We start from the raw sequence: 25,465 nt of genomic DNA on the forward strand, positions 1-25,465 counted from the left end.
TCTGAATCCAGCCTGCGCTCAGCTCCCTGTATGGGCTGGTATGTGCAGCCTCCACAGCTGCCGTGCCAGCTCCAGCTCCCCTGGAAAGGCCATAGTAAAAGAATTGTATTTTTAAAGCAAAGCACTTTTTACGCAAGGCTAGACTTCAAAAGGTGTTTTCTCATAGAGTAGAACTGTCCTTATATCTCTTGCTTGGACCCAAAAGACATGGTAGCATATCCCATGGAGAGGCGCCCGTCGTGGAGGCACAGCTCTGCATCCGTCACCCAGATGTCCCCGGTCTGAACAGTGGGGACAGCACCCGTGCGCTGATCCATCGGTGCCAGCGAAGGCACCTCCTGTGGCACGAGAGCGGGTCACACCTGTGCTCTCCTTCCTTCGGGCTGGAGTTCATGTCACCTGCAGATGGAGGCAGTTTGCTGGAGTTCATGTGACAGCATGCCTTTACCGCATGGGAGGAAACTGGGCAGTTTGCTCTGAAGGTTTTGTTTGGGTTTTGTGGTTTTTTGATTAATCCGGTGAGTAGAGTTGTTACTGTCCCGCGCATGTTGCAGGAGACAAGTCTGGGTTGGGATTTGGCAAAGTGAGGCTTTCTGGGTTCTTTTTGAAGTAGAGATCCCGCATTCTAGTTACGCTTGTGAGCAGCCGTCACTGATGTACGTCACTGCAAGTTAGATAAAAGTGGGTCCAAGTCTCAGATGAAGGAAGAGCAATTAATCACATCTTCCTACCTCTCCTGATTTACCAACTTGGCTGCGCAGGGGTTTCATTTCCCAGGTTTTCCAGTGAACATCACGTCGTGGATGCAAAGCACTACAGGCTGAGAGTGATCTCTGCTCACCTGAGCTTTGTACTCATTTCATGCAGGACAGGCTGAGAATTAGCCACAGGCACTGAGGTGTTTAATAGGCTGCTCCTATTAGCCAAAAATAACAAAAATTAAATCATTACAAAAGAGCAAAAGGATGATTAAGAGAACTGCATCCTTTTGAATTAGGCCTTGAAAATGATACCTGCCACTCTGCCTGCACACATCATTCAGTACAGGTTTGATCAATTTGGGGGGCACAGAGGGTGGTGAATGGGTGCACCCAGGTCTGGAAGTGCCTGGGAGGCTTGATGGGCAAAAGCAAAAGGGAGGAAGCGTTTGTAGCCAAAGGGAAATACTAAAATGTTTGTTTCTGCCGTGAATCTACCTAGAACGATGGGGCTGATTGTTTTGAAGTGTATTCTGTAGCGAAACAGTAATGAGAAGAGGGAGAGCACATTACTTATCTGCTCTACCTAGCTGGTGTATAAGTGGCAAATGTCTAATTGAAAAAATATCCTGATGGGAGAATTTCTAATAAATTTGTTTGCACCTTCATAGCCTGGAGGAGAGGGGAAAAAAATCCAATCAGCAGTGGGGAAGTTCCAAAGTTTCCATTGCATTTTGAGTCTTGATTTTCAGGCTCGCTGCTCAGCCTGGCAATCAGAAGCACAGTAATTTTGAAGGCAGGATTCATTACAGTTATTATGAAGGATCGAGGGCAGAAGGAAGTGTGGAGCGGAGGTAGGGGAATAGTAGAAAGCCATAAAAAAAAATACATTCTGATGAACAGAATGATATAGAGAAAGCAGAGTGTTTGTCCTGCCCTGGACCTCCCTAGTGAAAGATACTTTTTGTTTTCCAAATGTACGTTTCCAGGTGACTTGTTTTCTGGAGAAGAGCTGTTTCAAACCCGTCATAGTCTAGATCTGCAAAATACAGGGATGGAGGAGGTCAAAAGTGAGGTGTGTGTTGCAAGGAAGGGAGATGGATGGATGTGCATCATCTGTGTACTTAAATCTCTCAGAGGGGCAAAGCTTTTACTTAGGAAAGAGATGCTCTTTTCCTGACATGGAAGTAAATGTTTCTGCAGCACAGATTCTTGACTGGTTCCAGGGATGGACAGAACCATTCCCCCACTGGAATATTTTGTTTGTCTTCAGGGCTCCTTGCTGGAAAGCTCTCGTGCAGCTCCCATGAAGCATCTCAGTGTGCAGCCGCCAGATGCAAGAGCTTTAAGCGTCCCCGTAGTGCTGCACAGCATGTCTGTGCCGCTGCTCTGGCACTGCAGGTCGGACTGTCAGAAAGGGTCCCACGTCCATGCGGCACCCAGCCTCGGTGTGTCTGCTCAGGCTGCAGGATCCACCTGATGTTTTCTTGGTGGAATGGTCCCCAAAAGAGCTTGGGAGTGGGACCTGGGGACCATCATTTTTCCTGTTCCAAAGAGATGGGCTCCCCAAACCCACACTACCCACGCTACCGCCCATGTCAAGCCAGAGACCGACTTCTGCCGCAGAGCTTGGGTCCCACTGCCGCAGGGCTGAGCATCTCCCCCAAACTGTGCCGCCTCTCCTGCAAATTCAGCCTTTTCTGCTGAGAACTGGGGGTGGGCAGAGGGTGCTTGGGCTGTAGAGCTGACCGAGTCTCCATGCCTGGAAGCACGGCAGCTCCAGCTGGAAGCGTGTTAGCAGGAGCTGGCTCTGCCGGCAATCGTTTTACAGGTGGAGGGAAATTCAGTTTAAAGCAAAGAGCGCCTGGCTGGCTTCTGGGAGAGCTGCTTGTCCCAGCGAGCTCCTCGGGCTGCTGGTGCTCCCTGCATCCCGCCAGCTCCTGCCTCACTGATGGCTTTAACGAACTCCTGCATTTGCGCAGGGATCTCCTCCCACCCTGCTGCGGCTGCTATTGCTATTAGTTAATAAGTGTCACAATACCTGCTCTAATTTTACTGCTTTTAATTGGTTTGCTCTTCTACCCCAGAGGATAGTTTGGCAATTAGAGGGTGTCTGACACGGAGCAGAGCTGTTACCCCCCCTTGGCTTTACTAACTCTGCTGACTTTTTAATAGCTAATCCTGTATCACTTTGAGAAATGGAAGTGTAATTAATAGTCTACACTGAAAATCTTCACCTGGTTTTCTTTAGATTTCTCTTTTATTTTTCTTAATACAACCCCTTTCTGTTAAGACCTAACTGGTATCAGCTTCGTATCAGAAAACGAGAGGACGTGCACGGGGTGAACAACCTCCAATTCATCATCCGGCTTGTAAGGGCAAGAGGGTTGCCTCTTCGCCTTGTTAAGTACATGGTGTCATTCACAGCTGGTACCTTCATCCTTGCCTCAGGAGTGTTTTATGGCATAGCCCATTTTATTGCCGTAATTAATTTGTGAACTTAGCCTTGAGAACTGCCCCAGCCATACTTAGAGCCAGTGACTATCCTGGAGGGCTTTTTTCCTTCGTTTGGAATTGGAGCAAGTGAAAAGCTCCCGTTGTAGCTAATTAATGAGAAGAGTTTTGCAGTACCCCATGGGGATTTTGTAGCCTAATAAGTGGATTAGCAGCATGGAACCGGGTGAAGGGGGCAGGCGTGTTTGCAGGAGCCGTGGGGGCGCAGGGAAGGCGCTGCGCTCAGGCTGCCTGCCCCTCGCCCAGCCGTGGGGCAGAGCCGGCAGGGGACCGGGAGATGGGGCAGATGTGCCTTCTTGCAGCCAGGGTTTGCGAACGGCAGCAAACTGTCAGGGTGGGGAGTCAGGCTTTTCATAGAGACCCCCTCATGTATGGTCCAGAGTGGCTTTCTGCATCGCTGCTGTAGGTTTGTTTCGATGGTTAAGGAACATATTGGTGTCTGGAAGAGCACTGAATGGGAACTGCCTGTCTGGAAATTTCCATCAATGGAAGTTGGCTTTTTAAAGCCAATTGATGCTCTAGTAGGAATTTTAGCAAGAACTTCATCTGGGTGATCTTTCTGCTGGGTATATCTGTGGTTTTGCACGTTTGGCTTATTTGTTTGGAGTGATTCATTCATTATTTTGTGGGAAAAATAACATAAACATGCTATGTTACCGAGTTCTGTTGCAATAACTGTGACGTACATGTGCTCATATATGCTCAAAAGTTTTAAAGGAACAGTTCAGGATTTTTTGGGGGGAATTTTGGCTCTTTACGTGAAGAACCAGGAAAACATTTGAGATGCGCATGACCCTGGTGTGCAGATGGCATTTCACTAACTCTAACTTTCTTTTGTCTTTCTAGTTTGATGGCGAGAACATGTACATGGGAATGAATGACAACGCCCAGGAGTTTCTATCGGCAAATCAGGTAGGTGTTGATTTGCTTGGGTGGGCAGCATGGTGAGATTTTCTAGGGGACTTAGGCTATGTCCAAGCACAAATTCTGGTGTTCTCTGTGAATCAGCACTTCTGACCACGGAGGAGGTCAGAGCTGTAACCCGGCTGCTGCCGAGGAGCAGCAGCCGATGCAGTTGGTACGCGGAGAGGGATGCGCTTGCATATTGGGCCTCAGCTTAGCTGTAGCTTTCCAACAAGACTGAAAAGCTTTGCCTCAGCATCCTTCACTCAAAATGAAGATGCAGTTGCTGGTTCTGGACACGGTGAAGTTTCCAAGTATTGTGTGTAGTTCAGGTGTCTCCTTCCCTCGTGTAGAGTATTTCCTGTAGCTAAATAGATTAACAGTTAGCTGGCTCGGGGAGAAAAAGGAATCAAAGGTTTCCTGTTTTGGAGTTAGAAAGCCACACGTGGAGGACCAGAATAGAAGTGCTCATGTCTTGCAGGTGCCAGAGCCTTCAGGGCTCTCTCTGGGCTTGGATACACATGGAACAGGCATGTGCATTCAGTGCAGCCCTAAACATGCATAAAATTAAGCCCGTGCTTAGGTCCTGCTGGGAGGTGAGGACTTCAGCATGTGCTTACCTGTCCTCCCGACCAGGAGATGAGAGCTTGTCCCACCTGCATCCCCCTGCAGTGGCCCGGCATCATTAGAGCACGCTGGGGACTCGGTGCATCTTTGAAGTGCCTGATGCCGCACCCTCAGGGAGATGCATCTCATCACATCCAGCTGCCTTGCGAGGGAAACTGCAAGGTCATTGCTAATATTTCTCAGTGTTCCATTTTTGGGTTGTGTTAGGCCATTTCGTTGTGGGGCCCCACTGACCACAGACCCATGCATTGTGGGCTCTGCAGGACTATGGAGCATGAAGGTGATGCGTTGCAAAGTTTGAAAGGCAGGTGTGTGTGATGATTTCCATCCAACCCACGATGCTGCCGGCTTCCTGTTGCCCTGGATCTGGTGTGTGTGGCCCGGGGCAAGGTTATGGTGTGCTCCTGGGGTTTGGTACTTACCGCAGCATCACTATGAATTACAAGTCTAGTGAGTCATCCATGGTGTATCTAACTCATATACCAGTGGTGATTAAAATATATGCATATTAAACTGAAAACAGGCTGAAAACCTGTTGTTTGCCTTCTTAGAGTGCAGCAGTGTGTTGGCTCGTTGCTCGGGAGAATTATTCCTCCTCTGGCTTTCTAAGGCAGCGTGCAAAGCCAGCACCGCCAAGGCGTGGGGAGAGGGCAGCTCTCATTCGAGAAGGATTTACAGAAGGTGGGGAAGGAACTGCAAACTGTGTGCTATGGAGTGATTCAGCAGAAACAAACATGTAGTCAATCAGCAACAGTGTGTCGTTTATCATTAGATCCAGAAGTTGCCAGAGGTTGAGTAAATACAGAAAAGAACGGGGTGACCCCAAGCTGGGGCAGGGGGTCAGCCCTGTCCCCAGCCCCACGTTCCCCAGGGCTGTGCAGAGCCTACAAGCAAGTGGTGGAAGCTGACGGGGGCAGCTGTCTTGGGTACTCTGCCTTCAAAAGCTGCCCAAGGGACAGCTATTTCACAGCCTCCTCAGGAAGGGCTGGCAGCACTGCCTCAGTGACCAGCCACGTTCCCTGGCCATGATGTGCCTGTGGAATCGGACTCAGCTGGGGCTGAACCGTGGCCAACGTGAACCATTTGTGTTTCCTCCTCTACATCGATAGAACTCACCTCACAGCCCCTGTCGCATCCCGCTTCCCCCAGGGGTGGGCAGCTGGAGGGAAATGAGGAGTGATGCTGTGGGGTGGGGAATGGGTTGCTGCACCACGATGAAGGAGGAGGAGGGCTGACTTCCCAGTAAAACCAGAGGCTACCGTGTGGTGGAGAATTCATGTACTGTTTGAACCTGGGAGAAGGATAAACCAAACCGGCTTAGGTCGCTGTAACCAGGGAAATAGAGTTTACTCTTTGTTTGTTCTCTGTTTATTTGTTGACCTTTATTTCCTATTTTGAAATAGCAGTTCAGGGTGAAAAGGGAGGAAGTATCTGTCTCTTGGCAGAGGGTGGGCAGGGGGCAGGCACCCCCCGATATAGGGATGGGTTTGTGCATGGGGGCTGTGCTGCTGCTTTATCTCCTGGAGCAAAACCTCTGTGGAAGGTGGGGACTGACATGGAAAATGGATGGGGGAGTCTCATCTCGTCTTGCACCTCCAGTTCCCCTCTTGTGCTGCTATGCTTGGGACAGTCAGAGGAGCTGGCAGTGGGACCAAGGGGTGCAAGGGCACGGGGTGGCACCCAGGGCTCTGCCAGGGTGGGTGCCCCCTTGGGATGCTGCAGTGGCCCTCCATAACCTTGCCCGGGGGGCAGGAGGGGAGCGGGGAGGGAGGGTGAAGATCCCAATTCATGCTCTGCAAGGATGTTAGTGGTGGTTCGCACCCAGCGTGAGCTTTGGCCGAGGAGGACGGGGAGCAGCCTTCCTCCCTCACGCTCATTAGTTCATCGTCTCCCTTTATTTACCTACACATCAGCACTTGTTTACCAGAGAGGGCTTTATAGCACCAGTCATGACGTTATTACTAATAACACAATTCCTCTATTTAAATGGGGGTTCCAGATGTTTTTTTATTGTTTGCTAAACCTGTGGTAACCTGAACGAGTACGTTAAACAGCGGGACCGTGGTTTCACGATCTTGCTTGTGAGGCCACTAAATCACCGGCCTCTAGATGCCTGTGCGGCACATGTGGGATATCGCTCAGCCCTTGGGATCGCTGGGGATGAACACAAATCATGCACACTAATTACTGAAGCCATCGCACTGCAATAGATGGGGCGGGTGGGTTGGGGTTTTTTCCCCTATTTTTGTCTTAAACTGGTTGCACTGGGCACCGTTCGGTGCCTGCAGCTCTCAGTACAGACACAGCTTCACGCTGAGCCCAGTTCCGGCGCAGGGACTGGGATGTGCAGCATGGACGGTGGGAAATCTCAGCTTCATGTCGCCTGTTTTAGGGCATGCTTGTGTATTTACCTCAGCTTTGTGCTACATGGTGAGCTCCCCTGGTACCAGCACGCTTGTGATGGCCTGGGGTGGACCATCATGATGAAATCCCCCAGACCTGCGGGAGGGCTTCCAGCCCCTCCATGCTTGAGGTGGGTGGGAAGGGCTGGGAGAACAAGAAATACATGTCTGTGTGTGGCCTTATTTGAGCTGGAAAATTTTAGGGGTCCACAAATAGAAGTTGTTCAATAGTCTTTGTTACAGGAAATTCTGTATTGCCTTGCGATTTTTCTTTCAAAATGCCTAGAAGGAGTTAGGTAGAAAGCAGAATTCAGTTTATCACCTCTCCCCCCCCCCCCCCCCCAGGGTTTAAATGGCTCCTGGCTGTCAGTGCAATGCTTTACACTCTCTGCCCAGAGATCTAGCAACTGCTTAAGCTCTTGAATCATCCTTTCCCATCACACAGACAAGATTATTCTCATTTTACAACTGGAGTAACAGAGACAGTGCAGTTAGGGCAGCTCCTGTGCTGAGCAGTCCTTGGACAGCACCGCAGCGCTGCAGCACCCTGACATCTGCCTTATCTCAGCCCCTTGTACGGTTTTTGATCCTAAAGATCTTCTGCAGTATTTCATGGCAAAGTGTGGTAAAGCCAAGACCGAGGTCACCTTGCCTGTCCTTCATCGTTCCCTATGCTGCAGAGCTGCTAACCTGGGGAGGAGAAGAAAAAAAACCCACCCAAACCCCTCGAAAAAAACCCCACCCAAACCCCTCAAAAAAAACCCCCAAACACAGTCTGAAACAGCTGAAAGATGGCTGATCCTCTCTTTCCCCTCATCTTACTCGATGGAATTGCTTATGTGCTCTTGGCTGCATTTTTTGCCATCCCAAAAGGGGTTGGTCTCAGCTGAGAACAAGATGCAGAAATATAGGAGCCTAAAACATAATGAGAGCACTGACAGATCCAGACTCCCAGCAGCACAGCCTGCTTGGGGAAAATAATTCCTCTTGTTCCATCAAATAGGAGGGACATCTGACCCCAGAAGTGAGTCAAATGTGAAATGTAATTCAACCCCCAACAGGGGCCAGAGTATAAATGCAACTTGACATCTGATCAAACCATTGCGGACATTTGACCCGCGAGATGAGTGAGGTATCTGTTGTGCCTCATGAAGTCAGCAGAGCATCATTCCTCACCCCTGTCAGTTTTCTTTCTTTCTTTCCATCCCTCCCCAAAGATGAGGAATTAAGTAATGCAGAAATCCCAAGGAATGGACAGATTACCAACCATATGATGTACTCCAGAAAATGAGTGAAAGCGCAGTGGTGCTGTTAAAAGAAATAAAAACACCTGCAAAATCAGTAAGAAAAAGCATTTATTAAGATCTTTGTGATAGGGAGAGTAACCCCAGGAAAGGTGAAGGTTGGGAAATTCCTCACGTAGCTGGACAGGAACGAGGTTGGTTTTGTTTGGCATCGAGACTTCTGCACTTGCAGGAAGAGTCCGCAGGTGCTTTATAAACATGAATTAACTACGCCTGGGAATACCCTGCGAGAAGGTATCGTTATCCCATGTTACGGGTGAATAAACGCAGGAAATCCCTTGCTGGGGATGATGCAGGGTGTGGGGACAGCTGGGCCCTGGCATGGGTGTGGGGAGAGCTGTCCCTCATCTTGTTGGGAGCTGGGATGTGACTGTGCCCAGTCTGTGGGAGAGACCTTATGGAAAGCCTCAGGGGAGCGTTTGCCACGTTCCTCCCTCCAGGGCACGTCTCTGTGCGCACCTTCGAAGGAGGAAAGAGCTGATTGCTGATGGCTCTGCCTGATCCCAGGGGCTTTCAGTGCACAGCTTATTCCAGCTGAGCAGCGTGCCTGTTGCTGTACCAACAAGTTAATTTGTGTGACTCCTCGTGCAAACGCTGTTATACATCAGTGCAGTTTATTCTGGCCAGGGAGATGCACCAGCCTAAGCAACTCTCTGCTTTTGTAACTGAGAGCACAAATAGGAGTACACTGCTTTAACTGTGAGCGTTGAAAATGTGACAGTTAAATTGACGAAAAGTTATTTGCACACCATTTCCTCCTCCTAATGCTATTCCTATACAATGCTCTCGCCGGCACACTCGTGCTGCCCATCTGTGTATCAAAAATGTCAGGTCTTGGCTGCAAGGAACCACATCTGTCCTGTAGTCATGTGGGGGGGCTGCAGGTTTGCACGGCAGCATTGCAAAAGCGTAGTCTCACCCAGCCCTGGGGAGACACCTGATGTCAGTGACCTGCAGAGCAGCAAAGAGGGCTTTAGTTTGGGCTGCGTGCGTTGGGTTAACTCATGGATGGAGCTGCTCACATTTATGCTGCTGAGAAAGTAGATCCATGGGCATAGACGTGTTTGTACTGGCAACACATGCATAAAATAGAAGGTGAGTTTTTCTCTGGCTGTGTGCAAACCAGCAGGAGCTCAGCTGAGTGTGGAGGTTATACCGATGCACCAAGGGAAATGGAGTTAAGAGAGACTGTATTTGTCACGTGCGCATGCACATATACAGCATCTGTCCTCAAATGTGTGCCTGTATAAATGTTAACGTAGGGTTGTACATACCTTCCCCTTTCTGCATGCATGAAATCCATCTGCGTATGTATCCATGTGCTTGGATGTGTATAAATCAACATTTGTCCACTGTATCTATTGCCCTTTATCTGTTTATCTCCATACATCTTCAAGCTTGGGTCTGTATTAGCCATAATAGATACAGTAAGTCGCTGATCTGGTGGGTCAAATGGTCAGGGCTCTTTGATCAGCCGTCAGGATACATTACCACCAGGGCCTCCGGTGGGGCTTGAATTACAACTTACATTTGACTCATTTCTGGGGTCAAAACGTCCCTCTTATTTGATCGAATGACAGAAATTGTATAATTTGTATATATCCCTGAGCCATATGTGCTCTGAGTGCCACTCTAATGTGTTTTATAAAGGCACAGCTGTCTTGGTGACTTATTTTAAATGGGATTTTGAAGTAGTGTTCTTGCCATTTAATGTCCTCATTCAGGGTTACACAAGGTTTATCAAATAATAAATAACATTTAGAACATTCATTTTAGCATAACAATGGGTTTGCTAGTTATAAGGAACTGGACAGTACAATAAAGCTGTGTTTGGTAAATAAGCAATAATGTAGAAAGCAAGCAATAGCATAATTAGAAATTAATTATGGTGCAGGAAGCTGTGGATACCTTGCTCCCATTCTGCTAACGCTCCAGACAAGACAGAGCTCATCTTGGCAGCTTCTGCTATAAAATGTGCCATTAAACCTTGTCAAAATACTGGCAGACGTGTTGTCCTCCCACCTCCTGGGCCTCCCACTAATCTCAAATGAATTGCATCAGAACGTCAGCAGCTGATAAAATAAACCAGGGGCTGGGGCAGCTCCGTGCCGTGCCAGTGCAGGGGTCCCCTTTCCCGCGGGGGACCACGGAACCCAGATGCCACCACTGCAGTCCTGAAGTGGCCGTGGAGCCCCAGGCAGTGTGAGGGCAGTCCAGCGCTGTGAACGAAGACGTGGCTTATCCTCCCCTTCTCCTTGCTCCTTCCTTATTACTAGGAAGCTATAAACCAGGACCGACAGGGACGTGGTGGTGGTAGAGGTGCTCTGTTGCTGGCAGCGAAGCAACAGCGTGCGATTGCTTGGGCATAACGTTCTCATGTTGGTTGGTCCCTGACCTACCAGGACGTGTGAATTTGGAGGAGTTTCCAGCAGTTTGTTTGTCCCCGAAACTCATAAGGTGCAGCAGGTTGCTCATGGTCACCGCAGCCACTGCCTCAGACCTGGCTTTGCTCCAGAAGAAAGACTGGAAGTGAATCAGGAGACCATATACGTGGCTGAGTGATACCTTAGGATGACCCTTCTCTCAAGTCTTGTCATAGTAAAGGCTGCACAGCAGACTGGGGGAGGAAAAATTAGAGCCCACCGTGAGGTTGTTATTCATGCCATTCCCACTTAAGCCCCCGATGAACTTTTGTGCCTCTAAGGAGTCTGATTGGTCTTTGCATATGAAGAAACATGTTTGTTTTAACTTTGAGGAGACATGTCTCGGGGTCTTCATAATCTTTTGATTTTGGCTATTGATGGACTTGATCTATTGATCACAGGAACAGATGATAGTCAGAGGATGGTCAGCATTAGAGAAAATCACTGATATAAGTAGGTTTAAAAAGGGGGGAACGTGTCCCCCAGGCATGGAGGGCTCTGATGCTCCTGAATTTCCAGTGGTCTTGTGCTCCTTGGGCTTCACTCTCTTGCCTCTGTACAGCACCCTGGTCTGTTCCCGTCTGCGAACAGGCTGTATTTTTGGAGTCTAAAGTCAACCACAAGAGGGGCAGAGTGCCTTAAAGTAAAAAACTGATGACCCCCCAATCATTTTACAATGAGGCAAATATTGCTAGAGCAGATGTATAGATGGATGTATACAGAAAGCCGCTTGTGAATGGAAGTGAGAGCTTTATACCGACTCGGAGCTGAAAGGGGGTTAATCAGGGTTTGGCAGTACAGTGGAAGCCAGGAGTGCGCGCTGCAGCAGGCACCCATGCTAAGATAGAGATTTTGCTCTCTCCCTGCTGTTCTTTGAGTAGTACTATATAATTTCATATGTTGTGCTAGAGAATAAAAAACAGAGGGGAGACATTGATAGATATTAAATGCCTTTCTCAGCTTACAATTCAGGAAGAATCTCATGTACTATTTTAGAATGAACAATAGTGTGTTACATGTCATTTATTATAATCAGGAGCTAATGGAAACCCTTCCAGGCGGGGTTTTGGAGGCAAGCACAACTACAGCTGATGATCCAGGCTTGTGAATTTTGCATGAACTCCTATGTGACGGTGAAATTTTTGAAAGGTGCAGTCAGGAAGTGATTCCTATAACTTAGTCATAGCAAGAGAAGCTTCTGTTGCTGGTGGAGGGTCAGCTGTAGTGCTTAAATAAAATAATAACAAAATCCTTTGGTATTACAAGCAGAACGAACATCACCTTCAACACCTGGTTACAAAGGACTCCTAAGTTTTTAACAAGGGTGTTTGATAAACGGTCACCGAGCATCACAGAGTGAAAAGCTAATGTAAGTGAGCAGTTCCTAGACCAGAATGGATAGTCTCTGGTCTCTGTTTGTATTGCATTTACTCTGAGGCAAAACCAAACAGTCTCATGCAGCTGAAGCTGTCTGTCAGGTGGCACAGGGCACCTTGTAGGGACAGAAAACTGAAATTGTCACTGTGGCTGAATTTCACATGTAGGCATTTCATCAAGGAACTAAGGTTCCTGAACAGATTCAGGTTTAGGGACAAAGGCAGGAGGGAGAAGATGCTTCTTGGGTGCATCAGAGCAGAGGTCAGAAAAGCAGAGAAATAAATAGCAGACGCTGCGGCTGGCAGCCTGGGCTAGGCACAGCATCCACTGCTCCTCCAGGGTCTTCCAGGTGGCCGCAGCCAGCTGTGCCCTAGGGTCAGTCCAAGCAGCAATCTTTCCTTCTCTTTCCCATCTTTCCCAGGTTTTTGGGGATCTTGATCAGCTCAGAGATTGTTTTTGATGCAATGGTGAAGAGCGTCTGTATTAAGCAGCACTCCTGACTGTAGCCCTCAGCCTGCAAGGTGTGTGATCAAACTGTGCCGGAGGACCTTCAAACAGAACTCTGGTTTCTTTTCTGGTGAAGAAGTCTGTAAGCAGTGAAACACTTAAAAATAATTAAAAAAACCCAGTCATTGCAGGAGAGGCAGCACAGCTCTAGGCCATTGTCCATCTGCCCCAAGGGCTGGGGAGGTGGTGGGTACCCAGGGGCTGGCAGAGAGAGGGCAGCAGCAGGACGATGTGTATCCCACTGAGAAACAGCATCTGCTGCGTCTTGATCCAAAGTCTTACATACAGAAAATACTGATAACCAAAATGAGTTGTGATAGAGGGTTGGACATGGGTGTTTCTTGGTGCCAAAATGCCATGATGCCCACCAGTGGGGCCGAAGGAAATGTGGACCCGAGATTCCAGAAATGCTCCCTGTGTGCTGGAGGCTGACAGAGATGGAGTAACTGGGACTGCTTCAGAGCACTGTGGGGCACAGCTGAGATCCAGTCAGACTAAATATGGGATCTACTGGTGTGCGTGGTGACTCCTCTGTCATGAGGGTGCATGGGCTGACTGTCCAGCAATGCTGATGAGCTTGTAAAGCCAATGCCTCATTAAATAGCAACAAAATAGAGGAAGGTGGTGTGCCCTATCCTTTAGCCAACAAAGTGTCGCTTTATCAAAGGTTTCCCACTGTGCTCAACAGTGCTGTAAAGGGACTGCGCATGGTGCACGCAGAGCTGCTGCCTCTGATGGCCAGCATGGCCCAGGGCAAGGTGGAGACCTACGGGAGGGGACCTGGGGCAGCTGTGGAGGGGAGCGGGTCACCTTCGCAGCATAGGTATCACGTTAACGTGGTGCTTATGTGTGCTGGTCGTGCCCCTGTGGTCAGCTGCCATTGCTCCTGGGAAGGTGCTGGGTTGTCCTTGAGTGGTGGCTGTCACTTCAGACAAAGGCAATCCCAGAGCTTTTACACACAAGCTGTTTCTGCCTTCACATCCTCCAGCTCCTCACACTGTGCTAATTCCTCACCACTTGTCTCCTGAATTACCTGCTGTGACACAGTGTGACTGGGAGCCAGGTCTTTATGTGCTAACGATTGATGCTGAGCTCTGATAACGCGATAACATCCCTATCGGTTTGCTGTGACGAGTGGGTTTTTCTACTGCATCCTGTTGGGGGTTTGGGTTTGGCTCCTGCAGAGGTTGGTTTGCTTCTGTGATGGACCTCTGGGGAGTGGCTTTGGCAAACTCTGTCTGTGGAAATGTAGCACTGTGGGCCACAGGAATATGGAAAAAAAACCCACCAAAACCAACAACCAAAACCACAAAAAAAACCCAGCCTGTTGCTCCTGGGATTTCCTTTCCTAACTGATTGATTACTTCTCATCGGAGTCCCAGCCCGAGCTGGCGTTTGGGTCTGCTGTCACAGCAGAGTGATTAACCGGGGAGCCACTTACTTCCACCAAGAAAGCATCGTATTCTACTATAGAGTTTGGATGAAGGCCTGTGCAGAAGGGGAGACCCCTCCTCAGCCTCAGCTGGCTGCAGAACACACCCTTGGCTCCATGTCGGCTCTGGGGCTGCCCTGGGTGCATGCGGGGCTGGGCTTCGCTCCAGCCCCACAGTGGCCTGACCCACTCAGCAGAGCATCCTGGGGCTCTGCAGGTGCTGGAGGATGATGAGGGTTATGTATCCTTAGTGTGCTGAGTGTGGCCATCGAGCTCCTTACCCTCGGAGTCAGGCATTGACTTCCAACCTCTACTCACTCGTGCGGTTGGTCAGAGCGCTGGACCCAAAGTGGTGTCCAGCAGTGCTGTGGCAGCTTGCCTGCAAGCGGGAGGTGGTACCCATCCCTCGTGGTCCGAACAGATTGGTGGGACCTCACGGGGAGCCCTTGAGAATGGGATGGCTTGATGCCTGCATGCAACAGGATGCTTGCATTAGCTCTTCTGCTTTTGCTCCAGGATTTGTACAGCAGAGCCCTGGGCATCCCCCTTCTTCAAGCCTGAGCGGCTCAGTGTGGGTGAGGCTGGCAGGTACCCAGGCAGGGGAGTGTGGGTGCTGTGGGTACCCAGGAGGGGAACACGGGACGCGGGAGAGGGAGTGTGCTGATGCAGGTAACCAGGGAGAAGGCGGTGTGGGTACTGCAGGTGGGGAGCTGCACTGCAGGTACTCAGGGAGGGGAGCATGCATGCCACCAGTCCTCTGTGGTGCTGCTTCTTTGGGAAAGTCTTGGATCTTTCCCTATCAGGTGGTGCACCAGGGCAGGCTGGTCGGAGCAATGATGGGAACCAAAAATCACAGGCAGTTAGGGATGCACTGGTCTTTCACAGGGAGGTGTGCTCTGGCCCTGGACCCAGCTGAAGGATCGCTATCACAGCAGTCTTAGCTCCTTCCAGCAGTGCAAAAGGTGGCAGAGCTGTGCCAGAGCTCTACATTTGCCCCATGCACCCATCACCCCTGTCGTGGTTCTGTCGAGGACTGTGCTGGGTCTCGCTCGTCTGCTTTCATGACCAGCAGCCTCCAAGCAAGCCTGAAATAAATTTATCTCGAACTAGGAAATCCATCAGCAGCCATCAAAAGTGTCTGGGCTGATGCTGTATAGCCCAGGTCTATACATCTGTGTACATGTAAAGGGCAAAATATGACTTGGCTTTTATTACTTTAATTAAAACATGAGTGAAGAGTATGAGATTCATATTAAATTGTATTTTCCTGGCTGCTGTGAGAAGGAGCTAACTGATCTGATTACCATGAAGATTACAAACTATCAAAGTGAAAAAGAGCTTTTTGCTAGTATTTCATATTAAACCTTCAAACATAACACTTTAAGAATAATTATAGTTGTATTACTGGAAAATGATTCATGAATTCTGAATAAATATAAGACCCTTAAAGGGAAATGTTCCAAGACCACAGTTTTCATTCCAATCTGATGAAATTTAGTATCATTTTGCAGCTGTAGAATAAAATGAAAAAAAATATGTACATAGACTGTATTGAGTATATGTCAGACTAAACTAATGAGATTTTTTTCATCAACTCTGAGCACGCACACAGACAAATGGAATAGCCATTCTCATTTTCTGTAATAGAAAGCACTGAAAGAGAAGGCAGAAAGGATCTTACTGCTCACAAGTCTTTATTCTACCCTTCATTGTTAAATAATATATTTTAAGTTCTCATATCTCGACTGCAGAATGTTTGAACTGACATTAATGGGTATATAAGAGAAAAGAGTGAGCTTAAAAAAAAAAAAGTGAGGAAGGGCTAGGATTGGGACCTTTATTAGTATTCCCAGTGGGCTGTAATAAAGATACTTTTCACACAATACAGTGAATGTTTACAGCAGACAATTTAGTTTCCTTCCAACAATTATGAGAGAAATTGAATCTCAGGAAATGTTAGTTTTCTCTAAAATTAGACATAACAATAAAGATAGCCCTGAAAGTTTATTAAGGAGGGAAGAAAAAAAAAAAATTAAGCCATCAGTCTCTGGAAGACAATTTAGCAAATTTATTTTAAGAATTCCAGATGACTTCTAAACAAAACCAGATACCTATGTGGCGCTCAGGGCTCATGCTCCCCACACCAGGCTTGGAGCTGGTGGTTGCTTTTCTCGTGAGGAGTAGGTTTTTTCCGAGGCTTCAGCAATTCCTAGTGCATTTTGCAAGCAAATACACAAAAGATGCTTGTTTTCACCCCAGACCTGGCTGGAGGAGGATGCCGTCACTTCTGCAAGCAAATGGGGCACAAGATAGTAGCAGGTCTTGCTCTTCTGCTCACAGGTCAGGATGCTGCAAGCTGGGGAGCCCATACCGGTATCCAAAGGAAGTGTGTGGTCCTCACCTGCCCACCCCTCCCGAGGCAGGTTTCCCTGCACTTAGGGGAAACATGATTTACATCAAAAGTAGCAAAGCTGTAGGAGCCCCATTTCATAAAACCAGCAGGATGTTCGCTCACCCGAGTGTTAGAAAGTGGAAAGCTGTGTATTTTTGCATGAATATTTGCATGCCTTCTGGCAGGTGCAGTTAACACTGATGCTTGTGCAAATGCAATGTTTCATCCACCCCCCCATGCAGGCGCAGAGCTCTGTGTGCAGTCACATATGGCTTTGCATGCACAAAGGACTAGTCAGCAAAACAACCAGTTAGCTCAGGCCTTTAAGTTTTTGCTGAGGAAAGTGGTCGTGAAATGTCCAGAGGGGAGCTGCAGGGAAAGGGTGGGAGTTACTGGGCGCTTGCATGCAACTGCAGGAATGAATTTGTCGTGTTCACACCGAGATGCTGGGGATCAAAAAAGGAAAGCCCCTCTGTAAAACGCAGGAAACTCTGAAGCTCTATGAGCAGCTCATGCTGTGGTAGTTTATTTAGAAACAATGCAATTTGAACACAAAGTGTAGTTTTTTCTACTTGCCTTGGTCTCCAGATTTCTGCATTGAGGATTGCTGCAACATCCAAATTAGATACTAGAGACACCTACTCTTTTCTCCTTGTGTGTTTTTTCTTTTGCCCATGCAATCCTTGATTGCTGACTTCTGCTTCACTCTGTCCCAGTTTGGAAAGGGATTCCTGTTATTTGATATCAAGAATAAGGATGGGAGGAGAAATGGTGAAAGCCAATGCGGCTTAGCTTGCAGCCAAACTTCTCAAGTAATCTTCCTCAAAAGTATCTGCCCCATTCTGATCATATTTGGGGATAGACCAGGATGATGCTTTTTGGTAACACCAAGTAGGGCTCTTGAGGTACCGAGTTTGGTACCACTGTTATAATTAGAAGTGCTCTGTTCTGAGTCATGACAGGTTTGTGGAAATGTCTAGACTTTGTGTGGGCTTGGATTCAAAAGATGGCAGCTGAAGCCCTTGAGTATGCTGAGCAAATGTCAATTTTTACCATGGAATTGATGTTTTGGCTTTGTTACCTGCAGCCGTGTTGTGCTGAGAACCTCCCCCGCCTCTTCATTAGCATCTCTTTCTCATTTTGGCTCTTCCACTTCTGCCCATTTCCCTTGGAACCAGTAAAGCTCTACCTGGCATGTTGTAAACTAGTAAAAATAATAGAAAAATCTGTCCAGCTGCTTAACGAATAAAGCGTTTCCGTTGATTTGGCCACTGGGTAGCTGGGAGTGGTTTTCTTTGGATGCAGCTACTAATGGAGTGCCTCCCGCTTCATGCCTCGTGTGTTGGGTTTGGTCCCTCATGGTCACACGATGAAGGTCATGCCGGTGTTGGTATGAGCCCTCCTGCACCTCCATCTCCTCTGCAAAGCTCTTTCCTGTGTCAGCAAAGGCTCTCCATTGCCTCTAGAGCTGCCAGTGCCTACAACAGTCCCTTCTCACTGCCAGCATTGAAGGTGATCCCTGCTCCTGGCTGTGACCAGCAGATTGGTGTCCTGGCTGTCCTTCCTGATGGAGGGTTGTCATTACTTTAGGCAAACATTGCTATTTCGATTGTTAATCTGATGGTTTTCCTTTTTGCCTTCCTCCTGAAAGGATGGTACCTACTCGAGCTATTCATTTTGTCCAGGTTGCTTAATGCTTTAGAAGGTACTTGGTGAGTCTCTGTGATTCAGGACATGGATGAGCCCCTCACAGCAATGGGTGTGTTCCTGCCTTTTTTTGGATACCATACATAAGCTTGTTTTAATTAAAGAAAAAAAAATTGTTAAAATTGTTAAAGATGAAATCTGTTTGTTTCCCAAAATTCACATATTGGAGGCCTAAGGCTGAGATTTTCACACCTCCGCTGGGGATTTGGATACTTGGCTGTGCACCACGTTACAGTTCTCACAATTTTGTCATGAGTCTCTTGGTGCTTCGTGGTTTCCCTAACAGCCCGGCACCTTTGTGCTCTTGTGACGTGACAGCTTTTGCTTTGGAGAAGCGAGTAAAAGAATAAAATCCTTGCACTCATGGTTATGAGGGAAGCATGCATGTAATTGTGGCAGTCAGCAGCTCAGTAAATGCAGAGTGGGTAGGAGAGGTCCCGGCTGATTATCTTGACATCTCATGGACTGGGAGGGTTGGCACCTTGATGATTTTTGCATATGTAGGGTCTGCAAGAAGTGAGGCGTCCTGATCCCGTAGGTAATCTGTAATATCTCCTTTGACCAACAGAAACCAGGTCACGCTGAGCCGCAGGCAGAGCTTGCCTGCCCTGGCTGTGGAGGCAGCGCTGCCCAAACCCAGCCACTGAGGCTGCAACCGGGTCGATGCTTTTGCCGTCTCTTCTCAGGGTTTACTTTGGCAAAGCTGACTCAGAGATATCTGGTTTTGGCATTTCTCCTGCATGCTGGAGCCAGATTCTGGGGCTGAGGGTCTTTGGGATAATGTGGGAGGCTGATTTATCATGCTGGTGACTTCAGTTAATTTCCTTTTCCCGTTTTGGAAACTTCCTGGCAGTCTGAAATGTTTTGCCATGGATGGGCAGGTAAAGGATTTTGAGCTCCTCTTGAGGGTAAAGCGGAGAGAGGGGAGGGAAGAAGGTGGCATTTTACAAGGCATTGATATGTACTTAATTTTAATAAAATTTAAAAAAAAAGGGGGTAAGCAGCACCTTAGCTGCTAAGGCGACAGGCGCTTAAGAAGCACTGAATAAATACATAAAACATATTTGCTGAAGGCATTTGTTGTTGGAAGTTTAAACATTAAAGATGCCTGGTTCGTCTGATACCATAATAAAACCAGGATGTTCAAAGAGCCATTAGTGGTGCTCAGACTACAGCTTTACATCTTCACTATATGTACCAAGGAAGCCACATTAGATCAGCAATGCTTCAGTGAGTTTTGGCCCCAGAAGGGAAAGTAAGTGAATTCTGGGAGGGATTTCAACGTGGGCTTGGGCTTTTCTGTAGTGCATTTCCACTTTCATATTGATCAACGTGCATGTTTTTGTATTGTTCCCTTGTAAAGTGCTGGGGCAGGTCCATGGGAGCTCTGCCTTTGTCCCGGTATCCCCAGGCTTAATAAAAGCTGGCTCAGGGCCTGATGAGACAAATAAACAGGTTTGCGTATTTATTTTTTTAAATTACAGGATAAGGAGGAACACAGATACTCAATCCATTAAGAAATAACTAGGTGGGTGATTCACTACCATTTGTGTAAATGGCACTAACTCTGGTCTGCCTGCACAATTTATTAATACTTCACGGGAGGAAAAAAAAATTATTTTAATCTCATAATGGATGATGAGCTGTGAAATTGCTTCTGCAGCAGCTGGGCACCCTGGGGGAGGTGCTAGGTTGCACCACATTATGCAAACTCTCCCCACATCTCTGCCTTCCTCGTGCTAATCAGGCACGTCAGATCTGGGCAGTGGGGAGGGGGGATGCCACTGCTCCTGTTGGATTTTATTTCTTTTTTTTTTTTTTTTTTTTAATAAAGGTAGTTTTCTTGTCAATTTCCTTTGGAGTCCCAAGTATGACTTGGGAAGTGTGCCAGGTTTGGGCTGGGACTGTGAGTGGTACCAGCGCTCCAGCTGCGGTGAAGTTTCGTTTGGGCACTACAAGGGCGGCCCAGGGGGAAATGATGCACCTGGGAGGACGGTGCATGTGTGTAGTGCTGAGAGCAAACCAGGTGTAGCGTAGGGCCACTTAGGAAAAGAATTGCAGGTTGCCCCCTCAGCTCCAGCAAGGGATTTGCAGCGTCTGCTTCTGCAGGCATGCCGATGGTCAACTCTTAGTTGTACATGCGCGTCTCTTACGCCTTGCAAACACCAGTCCTGGTGGCTGCAGGTGTGCCCTGGTGTGCGATGACTGCACAGGGCTTCATGTGGAAATTTGTCTTTGATGACAAATGAGAGAAAAAACAAAAAAAACTCAGGGCACATCAGGGAGAAAAAAGGCTTGATTCAGGATGGGTTGTGTTGCCCTTATGGCTTTGCCGGAGGAGCTTGCTGCAGACCTGTAGGTAAAGCAACGTTTGCCACGGTGCCTGCGGCACAGAGTATGGCTGCGCTGGCCGTGTGCAGTGGGATAGGACATTCTTTGAGATAAAGCTCTGAAAAACTGCTACAAAGCATCCAGGCAACGTGTGGCACAAAGCCTTTTTTTAATCCCTTAACCCCACACCTTCGGTTTTGAGCATAAGAGAAATACTCTCTAACCGAAAAGGGACAAACACGTACAGAACATAGTTTCTGCTGCGGGTCCTTCTGGCTCGACTGAAGCTAGGTTGAATTAATTTCTTAGAGTGCTTTTTACTAATTCTTCCTTGCATGCACTCCATTACTGTTTTCAGGCCGCCTTATCTCTTGACCTGCTTACAGTGCATTGTACATCATTATATAATGTACCCTTGGCTCAACACAAAATACCAAATCCGTACAGTCCAACAATGAATTTCTGTGAAGTGCGCTGATCTTATTATGCGAGTTCAATATGCCATGAGACAAAAAAGGCAATTATGTAAAATCTGTACTCCTCAAATAATTCCCAGAAATGCATGATATTCTTGAGTGGAATATTATCATATTCCTTGTATTTGCTTCCAGGCGAGTTATTAGGAAAGAAAAGAAAAGGGTTTATAGTTGTCTGGCCCAGTCGGTCTAATTTTAGATCCCCATTGGCTCCTATCTCACTGGGTGCACAATCCCTTCAATATATTTTAAAAAGGGGCAAAAATCATTATAAACAATTTTAAGGGGGCTGATTGTGAGACAGATGACAGACTTTGCCGACGTGGAGCAGAGCTTGCACATCTCCTAGCTTTCCCTGGAGCACTGCCACGTTTGCTTTGAAAGACGGGGGGGGAAATAGCCACCAAAACACGCAGTGAAATGAAGCACTTCTCTTGTCATTGTGGGTAGGTAACTAAAACCTCGGTGAAGCTAGATTTTACTACAGGTGATCCAGGGACACAAACGTGCCTTACGGTCCTGGCCCTGCTTATGAAGATACAACAAAGGGTTTTCAGGAGCCCTGGTTATTGCTGATGTTTGCATGAGCCAGTATAGAATGCTTCTGAAATTGCCGTCAGCAGACTTCGAGCCATGGTATCCCCTCTGCTTGTTTGGAAGTTGAAGGCCTTTGTGACAGGGACACGGTGTTGCCACACAGAGTTCAGCCCCCGGAGCTGGAGGTGCGGCGTGCGGAGGGAGCACCTCCACGCGTGCCATGGTGCGAATGCCCCAGGATGGGCCAGGACAGTGTGGGGCAGAGGCAGGGGGTGCCTGGACATGCTCTGTCTCATGGAAATGGCATTGCAGAGAAGTAACAGCAGCACATCTGCAAAGCTGGGGTTGTGGATGTGTCTTGTAGGGAACCCAGGGAACTCCCTGCAGCTAGATGTTGATGTCAGGGGCTTGGTAGAGATGCAAGGAGAGGGAAGGACAATAAAACCAGAGGAGGCAGTTGAAAGGGAGGGATGAATTCTTCAGTTCTCTGAGGAGCTTCTGTAATTGTTGATTAGAGATTTTTATGCCTCCCCCAAAATGCTGGCTAGTACTGACCAGATCTGAAGTCAGCATGTTGGCAAACTGCTGGTCTGATTGTGTAAGCGGGGCTTGAGTTCTTGGGAGGACGGTGTGTGGTTGTGGGTCTCCATTCCCCCCTGCAAGTGGCCCTGAGAGCTTTCCTCTCCAGGACGTACCTGGTGGCACGAGAGGCTGGGTCTGGAGGGACAGCTGTCCCAGCAGGTCCGAGCGGAGCTCTCCTTCGGGACGCGCTGCGGTGCCGTCAGGGTCCTTCCCTGCGCTCTCCCACAGGGAATTGCTGCCTTGCAATGAAAGGAGGAAAGGCTGAGGTATCCGAGGTGGATTACATTTATGTTCCTTGCTATTCCTGGGGGTAACTACAGCCAAAACTCATTTTTGCCTGTGTCACTGGGGAATTAGAGGTCTGTCTCTCCCTCTTCCCTCAGAAGTCTATAAACGCAGCATTACTAATCCTTTATATACCATTGCATGCTGCACTGCTGCTTCCATGCATGTATATCTGCCTTTATGGTAACTGTAACCTTTTCTTGAACCAGAGATTTTCCTGAACAAGAGCCCTTTGGGATCTGTGTGGGTTTTCCTGGATACATTTTTAATAAACACAATAATTTGACTGCAAGCCCATTACCTATCCCCTGTTTGTTCTATGGGATAGTAATTTCCATGCCTGCAAAACCCACTAACTCATAGGGCAATCAAAGGAAGAATGACAACCAGGACAAAATTGGTATGTGTTGTGATAAACCAGTCCATCTTCAGCATCATGCACTGTAGCTTTATATATTGCCTGTAAATAATGTCTTCAAAAAGATATTAAATCTTTAGAAAAAATCAAGCCTAATTGTAACTATATTTTTGTTTTCCATTTTGGTTTATGTACAGTATATGACTTTTGCAGAGACATTTTTATTCCGGGAAAATGACAGGCCAACAAGAAGCCATAATTGCACTGATTTTTAGAAGTGCCTGCATTACTACAGATCTGATGTACTGCAAGACATGAATCAGAAAAATTCTATTAAAAAATCTCTTGAATGGCTGACACAGGAGTATTATCCACGATGATTAATTTGACTTGGTCATTATGAACACAGACAAGTCTGACAAAATTGCATTTCATTCCCCACTGAATTCATAAAATCACTATACACATAATAAGAAGTTATAGTTCTCTGCTATCCACTATTCTTGACAGGATTCCAGTTCTGGATAAGATACTGATTAAGAAAAAAAAAAAAAAAAGTGGAGGGAGAGGGGGAGTTGGGAGCCTTTTTAGAAGCCTACAATAGGGCTGATTTCTTTTGCTATAAATTGTTCATAGAGCTCCATTATTTTTAGCTTTTTTTGGTGAAGTGGTGATGCAGGTCAGCCACAGCTTGGACAATATAAAAACATAAAATAAGCTTTTATTTACATCGGTGGGGATGCAGGAGAATCGCATGTGCATGTTTCACATCATCACTGCCAGGAAGCCCTGCTGGGCTGTACCTGAGGGCACGGGTACATCGCTGCTGAGCCAGAGCCACGAGCACATCCTCACCCAGGCTGAATCTCGGGGATTGTCCATCCGACAGATGATTAATAATATCTGGTAGCCTGTTCTTCATTTCCCACCCACATAAACAAGGTACCAGTGGACAGGTTGAGGCCAGAGACTCCAAAGAATGTTGTTTCTGGCTTTGGTAGATGTAAAATAACAAAAACAAAACTTCTCTGGTGAGTAGCAGAATTGGGTGCATGCCTCCCAAAACTTTATCTTTCTGAGTGAACTGAGATCTTCTGTTCCCGCTGGATATTGCTGGTTGGTTCCCCTCACAGTCCCCGTCCTGCTGAGCACCATGGCACCGCATCACAGCCATCCCTTCGCTGCTGTAGCGGCTAGCCACGGAGATCAGTGACCATTAGGCGAACAAGAATGTTCAGGACCTCGGTGTTGCCCTTCCGTGCGCATGTGGTTTTATGAAACTTGAGAAAAGAGACTTTTTTTGCACTGTTGAATCTGACTGAAGCCATCTGACAGGCTCAGCTTTTGGAAAACCTGTGGCTCTGTGGCTGCATGGGGTTTGTGTCTGTAGGAGGTGGGACAATGTCAACTCATGTCAGGTTAGAAGGTAAACGTGCCGCTGTGTCCAGAGGCGAAGCCACCCCGTAGCGCCGCTGTTGGCGGGCGGCTGGCTTTCTGCCGCAGGTTGTCACAGCACGGAGCCTGCCCCAGAGCAGTGCCCGCACCGTGGGGGGAGACGGGGAGCAACCGGGAGCGTGGAGGTGTGTGCTTGCTCTCTAGGGCAACCAACGCTTGTTCAGGATTTAAAACCCCACCACTACAGGTATGGAGCAGTAGCACAGAGGCAGGCAGGTATTTCCTGCCCGTTGCTGGCTGCTCTGCTGTGCTCCCAGCCTCCCCGGCGTGGCTGCCTGTTACTGAACATTGTGCAGACGCTTCCAATGCACATCCATGCTCATGCAAGAACTCCTTTTCCCCTTTTCAACCACATTCCCATAGTCAAAAACCTGAGCATGTGAAAATTACTGTAGAAGGGACTGGGAACACTTCAAAGACAATTTGTAGATTGTATGTGACTGACTGTTAATAAATACTTCTTTACAGTATTTATCCAACTCTACCCAAGTAATTCATTGGCCCTGCTATTCACACGCTGGATCTCTCTGTGTGAAGATGAGGCAAATCAATTTCCATTCCTAAGACCCAGAGCTGCTGACGCGGAAAATCAGCGCTACTTCACTTCTTGGCACGGGGCTTTGGGAATCACAGGTGCGAGCACAGCCCTCCGGCACCCCCCGCCCCCAGGAGAGGTGGTGCTGAAGGGGTCCGCAGCCCTGCCTGCAGCCCCCTGGGTCACCCCGCGGCGGGCACCTGGCCCTTTCCCTTGCTGGCCCCAGAGCATTTCTCTGGAGTTTGCAGCATCCAGGTGACCTCCACCTTCTCCTGCCACCTGAAGTAACGTTTCTGTCCCTTGTGGCTTCAGCGCTTTGCAACAAACAAAATACCTCTGTGAGTCATGTGCCGGAGACACGTATCAAAATCCCCTTCTTGCAAATGTGGTCGTGCCTGTGCTGGGCAACGTGTGTGGTGGGACAGCAGTTTGGGGGCTTTTAAGGAAATACGGGGTAGCTTGCCTTCAATAAGCTTGGATTTTCACTTTTTCGTGGATCTTCTCTCAGCCTGGGGTTCCCTGCAGCTTGTGTGAATGCTGGCACATCCTTTTGTATATGTGTAAGAGAAATAAGGAAAGTCCCTGTAGGACAAGGCAGTGTCCAGCTTCCGTACAATCGA

The 25,465-nt window shown here is 48.0% G+C and overlaps 1 protein-coding gene across 3 annotated transcripts in view; it reads left to right on the plus strand.

Annotated features, from left to right (window-relative positions):
* The window catches only part of TOX2 (TOX high mobility group box family member 2), a 150,584-nt gene that overhangs the window by 56,573 nt on the left and 68,546 nt on the right, over positions 1-25,465 (plus strand). For all 3 annotated transcript variants that reach the window (XM_040609058.1, XM_040609057.1, XM_040609056.1), the window contains exon 2: positions 4,059-4,124. In XM_040609058.1, the coding sequence (XP_040464992.1) occupies positions 4,059-4,124 (66 nt within the window). The remainder of the gene's footprint in view (positions 1-4,058; positions 4,125-25,465) is intronic.

Source organism: Falco naumanni, chromosome 10, assembly GCF_017639655.2.
Source record: "Falco naumanni isolate bFalNau1 chromosome 10, bFalNau1.pat, whole genome shotgun sequence".
NCBI lineage: Eukaryota > Metazoa > Chordata > Aves > Falconiformes > Falconidae > Falco > Falco naumanni.